The sequence below is a fragment of the Pongo pygmaeus genome, chromosome 5, assembly GCF_028885625.2.
Source record: "Pongo pygmaeus isolate AG05252 chromosome 5, NHGRI_mPonPyg2-v2.0_pri, whole genome shotgun sequence".
Taxonomy (NCBI): domain Eukaryota; kingdom Metazoa; phylum Chordata; class Mammalia; order Primates; family Hominidae; genus Pongo; species Pongo pygmaeus.
In genome coordinates this window covers 167,079,211-167,089,367 of record NC_072378.2, presented here as the reverse complement: position 1 = coordinate 167,089,367, position 10,157 = coordinate 167,079,211, and the positions used below count along the sequence as shown (strand labels likewise).

General features: G+C 41.3%; 1 protein-coding gene across 1 annotated transcript; it reads right to left on the bottom strand.

The window, feature by feature from the left end:
• Nucleotides 1–1,302: 1,302 nt before the first annotated feature.
• On the bottom strand, nucleotides 1,303–10,153 carry LOC129038372 (uncharacterized). The gene is made up of 2 exons (XM_054491300.2): nucleotides 9,636–10,153; nucleotides 1,303–4,696 (listed from the first exon to the last, which is right to left on the bottom strand). Exons 1-2 carry the CDS (start codon nucleotides 10,088–10,090, stop codon nucleotides 4,624–4,626), a joined length of 528 nt encoding a protein of 175 aa, XP_054347275.2. The 5' UTR covers nucleotides 10,091–10,153; the 3' UTR covers nucleotides 1,303–4,623.
• Nucleotides 10,154–10,157: the final 4 nt, after the last annotated feature.

Sequence of the window (10,157 nt, the reverse complement as noted above, 5' to 3'; positions counted from 1 at the left end):
ATACACAGGACAGTCCTGGGTTACACCCACGGACAAGTGTAATTATTACTAGTATCCCCTTCACGCTCCGAAGTGTCCTAGTTGAATGATAAGTTGTGTCGTCATCCTGCCTACAAAGGAATGAGGAAGATTGATTGTAGACTCCTCAATAGCAAAGTGGTACAAGACAAATATGGTAGAATGTTTTTAAAATATTAAAAGAAAAGAACTTTGAATACTAAAAGTTGTATCCAATCAAATTGTCATTAAATGTGAAAGTATAATAAAAATATTCTCATTTATTTCCAAAATGTTGCCACATATTGAAAACACTCTTAAAGGAAGGTTTAAATTAGAAAACAGCAAATCCAGGATATTTATACAAAAGACATAAAAATTAAGGGTAACTGAATACCTAGGTAAAGTATCTTATAGGACCTGTCAAAAGAAGAAGTTTTTAGACAAATTAAACAATTTAATTGAGCAAAGGATGATTCATGAATCAGCAGCACTAAACCAGTGGCAGTTCAGAAAGCTCTCCTCCTCAGAGTGGGCAGGGGGAGTTTATAGACAGAAAAGGGAAGTGAGGTGCAGAACGGGTGTGACTGATTTCAGCTTTGTGTTTGCTGTATTTGGATGTGGACTGATCAGCAGGAAGCCTGTGACTGGCTGAAGGCCACTTCTCAGATTGGCTGACACTCAGCTGTTTGTTACCAAGAATACTCCTTAATTAGGCTTTCAGTTTGTTTACCTACTAAACCAGTTTATACTTCCTTACTCAGGGATTTAAGCTATGGCAGCCTCAGGCCAAGTTTTAATTTAACAGATCAAAAAAGGAAAATGACTGTATTCGTAACAGCCCAGAATTAAAATATCAACATGACAGGGGCTGAGGGAAGAGGGATATTAAGGGACATAATCATGTGCAAAAATTCTTGACTTGAAAGCACTGTAGACATTACTAAGTTTATTACTATGGATAAATACGCATAATTACAGGCTTCATATTAACTGTAACCACTATGAAAACAAAAGTGTAATGTTTAACTTTTAAACTGGCAGAATACTCAAAATGACCAGAAAGAAGGAAAAGAGACTTTAAATAAACAAAACAAAAATTCAATAAAAGTAAGATATGAAATAAATAGCAAAAATAAATCCTGTTTATGGTCATTGTGATAAATATAAACGATAAAAAATTACAAAAACAAAAGATAAAGATTCTCAGATTGAATACTAAAAAAAAAATTCAATGATATGATGTCCAGGAAGATTGAAAATAAAAGATGGAAAAAATAGCAAATAGAATTCAGCACCACATAATTTATCATGATCAAGTGAAATTTATTCCAGGAATGCAAAGTTGGTTCAATATTTGAAAAGTCATTAATATCCTCTATGTATTTATAGATCCAGGGAAACAATACATAGTTATCCCACAGATGCTGTAAAAGCCTTGAACAAAATTCAAAACCCATTCCTGATCAAAATTACTCAACTGAAATTGACAGGTGCTTTATTAATAAAATGAACTATGTCTTATTAGTATACATGGGCACACTTAAGTTTTATTGCTTTCTGCTTTACCGTCTTTCACAGATACTGCTCTTTTTACAAGTTGAAAGTTTGTGGCAACCCTGCATTGAGCAAATCTATCAGTGCCATTCTTCCAACAGCATTTGTTCATGTTGTATCTGTCACATTTTTGTAATTCTCACAATATTTCAAGACTTTCCATTATTATTATATCAGTTATGGTGATCTGTGATCAGTGATCTTTGATGTTACTACTGTAATTGTTTTGGAGTGCCAAGAACTGTGCTCATATAAGATAGCAAAGTTAATCAATATATGTTGTGTGTATTCTGACTGCTCCACTGACTGGCCATTCCCCTGTCTCTCTCCCTCTCCTCAAGCCTCCCCATAACTTAAATAACAATATTGAAATTAGGCTAATTAATAACCCTGCATGGCCTCTCAGCATTCAAGTGAAATGAAGAGTCACATGTGTCTCACTTTAAATCAAAAGCTAGAAATTATTAAGCATATTGAGGAAGGCATGTCAAAAACTAGGCCTCTTCCACTGAATAGTTAGCTACATTGTAAATGCAAAGGAAAATTTTCAGGAAATTAAAAGTAAGTGTCACTCCAGTGAACGAATGACCAAAAAATGAAAGTGCCTTATTTTTGATATGAGGAAAGTTGTAGTAGTCTGGATAGAAGATTAAACCAGCCACAACCCTCCCATAAGCAAAAACCTAATCCATAAGAAAGCCCTAACTCTATTAAATTCTATGAAGCCTGAGGGAGGTGAGGAAGCTGCAGAAGAAAGGTTTGAAGCTCATTGGTTCATGAGGTTTAAGGAATGAAGCCATCTCCATAACATAAAAGTGTGAGGTGAAGCAGCAAGTGCTGATGTAGAAGCTGCAGCAAGTTATCCAGAAGATCTTACTAAGATAATTGATGAAGGTGGCTACACTAAATAATAGACTTTCAATGTAGACAAAACAGCCTTAAATCAGAAGATGTCATCTAGGACTTTCATAGCTAGAGAGAAGTCAATGCCTAGCTTCAAAGCTTCAAAGGACAGGCTGACTCTCTTGTTAGGGGCTAATGCAGCTGGTGACCTTAAGTTCACACCAATGTTCACTTACCATCCTGAAAAGCCAAGGGCACTTAAGAATTATACTAAATCTACTCTGCCTGTACCTGTACTCTGTATAAGGAACATCAAAGCCTGGATGACAGCACATCTGTTTACAGCATGGCTTAATGAATATTTTAAGCCCATTATTGAGACCCACTGCTCAGGAAAAAAGATTTCTTTCAAAATATTACTGCTCATCGACAAGGCACCTGGTCACCGAAGAGCTCAGATGGAGATGCACAAGATGAATGTTGTTTTCATGCTTGCTAACACAACACCCATTCTGCAGCTTATGGATCAAGGAGTCATTTAGACTTTCAAGACATATTATTTTAAGAAATACCTTTTATAAGCCTACAGTTGCCATAGACAGTGATTCCTCTGATGGATTGGGGCAAAGTAAATTGAAAACCTTCTGGAAAGGACTGACCATTTTAGACGTCATTAAAAACATTCACGATTCATGAGAGGAGGTCAAAATATCAACATTAACGGGAATTTGGAAGAAGTTCATTCCAACCCTCATGGGTGACTTTGAGGGGTTCAAGACTTCAGCGGAGGAAGTAACTGCAGATGTAGAAATAGCAAGAGAACTAGAATTAAAAATGGAGCCTGAAAATGTGACTGAATTGCTGCAATCTCATGAGAAAACTTGAACAGATGAGGGGTTGCTTCTTACGAATGAACAAAGAAAGTGGTTTCTTGAGACAGAATCTATCTCTGGTGAAGATGCTGTGAACATTGTTGAAATGACAACAAAGGATTCAGAATATTCATGAACTTAGTTAATAAAGAAGTGACAGGGTTTAAGAGGACTGACTTCAATTCTGAAATAAGTTCTACTGTGGGTAAAATGCTATCAAACAGCATTACATGCTATAGAGAAATATTTCATGAAAGGAAGAGTCAATCAATGCAGAAAACTTCACTGTTGTCTTATGTTAAGAAATTGCCACAGCCACCCCAACCTTCAGCAACCACCATCCTGATCAGTCAGCAGCCATCAACATCCAGGTAAGGTCCTCCACTAGCAAAAATACTATGACTCACTGAAGGTTCAGATGATTGCTAGCATTTTTTAGTAATACAGTATTTTTAAATTAAGTCATGACCATTGTTTTTTTCAGACATAATGCTATTGCACCCTTAATAGACTATAGTATAGTGTAAATATAACTTTTACATGTACTGGGAAACCAAAAAATTTATAATTACAATTTTTTGCTTTATTGTGGTGGTCTGAAATTGAACGAAGGTCACTCTGGTGAAGTTCTCCTGGGCATTTTTCTACTAAAGGTTTGGCCAACTTTCTCAAAACATAATAAACAGACATTACTGCACTTTGGCCTTCCAGAAAGTCAATGAGCAAAATGTCTTGGCATCCCAAAACACTGTTGCCATGACCTTTGCTCTTGACTGGTCCACTTTTGCCTTAATGGGACCACTTCAGCCTCTTGGTAGCCATTGCTTTGATTGTGCTTAGTCTTCAGTATTGTACTGGTGAAGCCATGGTTTATCTCTGTAACAATTCTTTCAAGAAATGCCTCAGGATCTTAATCCCACTTGTTTAAAATTTCCATTGAAACCTATGCTCTTGTCTGCAGCTGATCTGGGCATGATGGTTTTGACAGTCATTGAGTGGAAAGTTTGCTCAACTTTAACTTTCACTCAGAATTGAGTAAGCTGAACCAGTTGAGATGTCTATGATGTTGGCTATTGTTTGTGCTGTTGTCAGTCCTCTTCAGTTAGGGCATGAACAAAATGAATTTTTTCCTCATAAATTGACATGGATGGTCTGCCACTGCTTCATCTTCAAATTAATCTTGTCTCTTCTGAAAACAGGTTATATCCATTTGTAAACTGCTGATTCCTTTGGGGCACTGTCCTGATAAGTGTCTTGTAAAGTATCAATGATTTCACCATTCTTGCAGCCAAACTTCAGCAAAAATTTGATGTTTGTTCTTGCTTCATTTTTTTTTCTTTTCTTCTTCTTGCTTTCAAGTCATGTTGCTCTGACAGGGGCTCTTTTCAAATTGATGTCTTATCCTTCTTAATGCCTCAAACTTGAACCTGTTCAGACATGTTATAACAAGTTAGTACAGGTTTATTTTGGTGCAAAAAAGTTTAAAATTCATGCATCGTTTTTTCATAATACACATTTCCCATTAACATTTTGAAGACCTCTCATATACATATATATGTGCATTATTTATTGCAATATTGTTTCTTATTGAAAAATATTAGAAACAATCTAAGTAGTCATTGCGAAAACTATAGAAAAATGCAGTATTATGCAGCTGTGCCAAAAAAGGGGAAAAAATCTCTGATGTGAACTGATTTCCAGGGTATACTGTTAAATGAATAAAGCAAAATGAAAAGAATGTAATATACTATCCTTCACGTAAGAAAGAAGGGAGATGTAGGAAAGTATGCATGTATCAGGTCTCTTGTACAAAAGAAACAGAGGAAGTAGAAACCAGAAATTAATGAGATTATTTACCTACAGGGGATGGGTGGGAATGGGGTGGAAAGAATGAGAGGAGAGAATGAGAAGAGACAAGGGGAAACTGATACCTCTGGGTGTAGCTTTTGATATAGTTATGGCTCTTAGAACAATGCTTTTCCATACTCCCCCAACAAATTAATATTTATAACCAACTGGGATGGGGCAGCCCAAAATAGAATTGTCATTCTGTATTAAGCACTCAATGTAGACACTCAGGAGGGATGCTGTTGGCCTTCAACCAGAGATGACCTTCAGTGTTTATGCCAGTCCTGTGCGATGGTGGGATGGGCTTCTCCCCATAGGAGCAGCTCCTTCAGTTCAGGCACCACTTCTTTTCCATTTTCTCTCTCTCTCTCTCATGTGCACACACACACACACTCTTTGAATGAACCAATGGGCAAAGGGTTGTAATTCCAGAAGTTCACTAGAGATTATCTCATCTTTCCCTCTTCCTCTTTTTTAAAAATAAGGAACCAAAGATCCAAGGATTTTCTTACAAGTGACTTTCTTGCAGTTTCATAGCTGGTTAGAAGCTGAGCAAATGGCAATGAATTAACAAACCCTTTGTGACCAGAACCCTCCTCTTCTCCATGGACATGGAAGGTAGAGAGTTGAGGACATTCCCAAGCACCCTTTTGTGCCATCAAGAGTCCCCTCTCACTACCCACATTTCCATCTAGCCATGTTCATGGAGGCAGAAGGCGGTTAAGGAGTAGATTTTCTTTATTTGCATCAAGGCCATTTGTTAATCACTTGCAGAAGGATTGGTTACCAACAAAAAATGGAAGCTTTATACTTTTTCCAGTCTATGCCCCTGCCTTACCTAGCCCAGACACTACATCTGAGGAGTTGAGATTTACAAACACTTAGGAAGTTTTTGTGCTAGAGTTTTCTGTACATTTTAGTAGATAAAGGAGATATTCCAATAAGGAGAAGGTATGTGTTTTGGAAAGTACTTTTCTATTCCTAACAACGCCTCAGAATTTAAATTTGAAGGCCCACTGCCCTGGAGCACAAAGGTCCTCTGAGTCAGAAGCCACTAACGAGATGATCCAGCAGCAGGGCTGAGGGTGCCTGGGGCAAGCAAGCCCATGCCATTACCCTCACAGAGCCCCGGGTATGCTTGACCATTGAGGGCCAGGAGGTTAACTGTTTCCTGGACACTGGCGCGGCCTTCTGTCTTACTCTCCTGTCCCGGACAACTGTCCTCCAGATCTGTCACTATCCCAGGGGTCCTAGGACAGGCAGTCACTTGATACTTCTCCCAGCCACTAAGTTGTGACTGGGGAACTTTACTCTTTTCACATGCCTTTCTAATTATGCCCAAAAGCCCCACTCCTTTGTTAGGGAGAGACATCCTAGCAAAAGCAGGGGCCATTATACACTAGAATTAGAAGGAAAAAGGGGAAATATATATACAGACTCTAAGCATGCTTACCTAGTCCTCCATGCCCACACAGCAATATGGAGAGAAAGGGAATTCCTAATTTCTGAGGGAACACCTATCAAACATCAGGAAGCCATTAGGTCCCCCAAATTCTCTTTACCTCTGAATCTACATTTTCCGATACCTGCCCAAAGATAATTTTATGGGGAAGAGGATTTGCTTGTGTCTCTCCAGGTGACAATCAGGTGCCTATGTGGGTGCCCACCAAACATCTGAAGATCTATCATGAGCCACAGCATCTAGTGGACCCACCTGTAGAGTACAGTGCCAATTGAAGGTTTGAAAAGTCTCAATTTGCTTTCTCTGTGCCTTCTGTTAATCAGAAAAGGCCTGTTTCTCATTATCAGTGGTCTCCCGGCTACAGCTACAAAAGTTTTTGCTTCTGTTTCAGTAGATTTACTAACGTGGGGGTGAGGGTATGCCTGTGTTTTTGCAGGAGATGAATGAACCGTGTGGATGCCCAAAGATGTGTACGACCATGGAATAGGAGACTGGAGGGACCCACGGATCCCAACCTTGGACCAGGTTCCCCCAGTACGAGCCATGAGCCAGCTGAATCTGAATGCGAAGAAGGAATGAGGACCGACCAGAGTCACGATGCTTAACGGACCAATGCTTTCTGACTCAGCTCCTCTCTACCCTGAATACGAGAGACCCTAATAGTTAGGCAGGAGTATCGTCACCCCATTCAGCATGAAGAAGTTACAGAAGATGGACCTTCATCCTTCTGCAACCCCTAGGATTAAGGGTCCTCTTGTAAAAGGGAAAGGAGAGATATGTTGGAAGCATTCAAACCAGAGCCACTCTAGTAATAATGATAGCTAGTAATAATGATATCTTCTCTTTTACAATAAAGAGAAGGGGGGCATGTTGGGAAAAAGCTGAGTGTTGGGAGGGAAACTGAGGCAGGGCTTGCATAATGTCCTCTGGAATGTGTCTAGACTTGCTGGCTCCTTGCTTCTAGCCTTCCTAGGCTCCTAGGCGCCTATTCCCATTATCTCAAGTAGTAGAACATGTTCCATATAAATGCTAAACTGTCACAGCTATAAATCATGTGCTTAATACATGATCTCCATATTCTCACCACCTGTTTCGTAGTTGGATTACCAATAAACACCGTGGGTTCCCAGAGCTCGGGGCCTTCACAGCCTCCACAATAGCAATGGCCCCCTGTTGTCCCACATTTCTCTCTCAAACTTTTTTCTCAAACTTTTGACTCTGCTGGACTTTGTCACCCCCACAACCTGGTGTTGGGTCTCATCACCCCAACAATTTTGTGCCTGGGCTGCCTTGTGTTCAAGAGAGTCATTGGCTCTTGAAAAAACTATGTGGCCAGGATGCAGGAAGAGCTAGGAAGTAAGGTTTTTTTGTTTGTTTTTTGAGACAGAGTCTCACTCTGTTGCCCAGGATGGAGTGAAAAGGAGCAATCTCAGCTCACTGCAACCTCCGCCTCCCAGGTTCAAGCGATTCTCCTGTCTCAGCTTCCCGAGTAGCTGGGACTACAGGCTCCCGCCACCATGCCCAACTAATTTTTGTATTTTTGGTAGAGACGAGGTTTCACCATATTGTCTAGGCTGGTCTCAAACTCCTGACCTTGTGACCCACCCGCCTTTGCCTCCTAAAGTGCTGGGATTACAGGAGTGAGCCACTGCGCTCGGCCTATACTTGAAAATCTTGAAAGCAGTTATGTCAGACATGTGAACCAGAGAACCCCATCTTGAATAGCGACTGGGTAAAATGAGGTTGAGACCTACTAAGCTGCATTCCCAGACAGTTAAGTCATTCTAAGACACAGGATAAGACACAAGGTCAGCACAAGATACCGATCATAAAGACCTTGCTGATGAAACAGGTTGCAGTAAAGAAACCAGCCAAATCCCACCAAAACCAAGATAACGAGAGAGACCTCTGGTCATTCTCATTGCTACACTCCCACTAGCGCCATGGCAGTTTACAAATGCCATGGCAACATCACGAAGTTAGCCTATATGGTCTAAAAAGGGGAGGCATGAATCCACCCCTTATTTAGCATATCATCAAGAAATAACCATAAAAATGGGCAACCAGCAGCCCTGGTAATAGACAGCCCTGCTCTGCCAATGGAGTAGCTATTCTTTTGTCCTTCTACTTTTTTTTTTTTTTTGAGACAGAGTCTTGCTCTGTCGCCCAGGCTGGAGTGCAGTGGCGCAATCTCGGCTCACTGCAAGCTCCGCCTTCCGGGTTCAAGCAATTCTCTACCTCAGCCTACCGATGTTCCTCTACTTTCTTAATAAACTTGCTTTCACTTGCCCTGAATTCTTTTTGCGCAAGATCCAAGAACCGTCTTTTGGGGTATGGATCCCCACCCCTTTCCCGTAACACTTACAGATATACTCTATGTCTTATTCAATAGAAACATAGGGTTTTATTCTATAGATTTTACAATCTACTTTCTGACCTTTCAAAGTTAAGGACATAAAGATAAGGCTTCACATATTAGTATGAACAGGCCACATAGAAATATCTTCTGCCTAAAGGAAAAGGATGCTGAGCATTAGACTGTTATATCACAAGAAGGCGCGACTTGCTTTCCTAGGGTTCCTGTGGTATTTGTTTTTATCTAATTGAGTTTAGATAAAATCTCTACTGAGGCAGTAGGATGGACAATAGAACTTTTTGAGGCTCCACCTTTTAATTGAAAGATTTTAGAGAGGAAATAGAGTGGGCAAAATAGTTAAAATAATAGGCATTCTCATTACCATCTTACCAAGCCTAGAAGCAAACAGAAAAGCAAAACCTACCACTTAATGACTTCTGGAGCCCATATTAGACAGGCAGCCCTGATTTTTAACCTCCTTTCTTAGCATGGTGGAAAATGAGAGAAAAATGCCACTTCCCCATTTGTTAGTGTTTGTTCATCCAGCACGAGCCGGAGAACAGTAAACGCTTGTTCAATGGTCTCACTGCTTACACAAAGCTGGAAAAATGGGTTGTATTAGCTATTCCTTTTATAAATAAGATTTCACTCTTTCAAACTCCTAGCTGACCAGTGAACTGAGTAAAGAAATAGCTCTCACAAAGGCATAGGAGTGAGGCAGCCTCCTGCTATTTCTCCTGAGACGGTCTGAAATACAGCTCCTCGCTTTAATCCTGAGGCAGGTGTTTGTGTCTCCGGATGAGGAGACCCAGCTGCGAGGGCTGGCGACGCCCCCAGGGCCACCTCATGGGTGGCAGAGCGCTCTTCGGAGCACGGCCACCTGCCCGCAGGAGCCCTCCACTCTCCGATTCCAGGCGAAGGAAGGCGCATTCGGCGCCTCGACTCTGGGAACCCGGGGTGCCGCGGACCCGCCCAGCAAGGCCCCTCGCGGGCTCCGAAGGACGCCAAGTCTGCAGGGTTCAGGGGTCGTGCCCCAGTCGGATCTACACTCAATGGCTGTGCGCCAGCTGTGGGCAGGGGGCCCACACCCGCGCTGTGTCCCCGCGCGTTGCCACCGCGCACCTCGCGGACAGTGGGAAGGGATAGCCCCACCATCAGCGCCCACTCCGCGGACCTCACGGACCACGACCAGGCCTGAGAGAAAGGCTGGTGAGCATGCGCA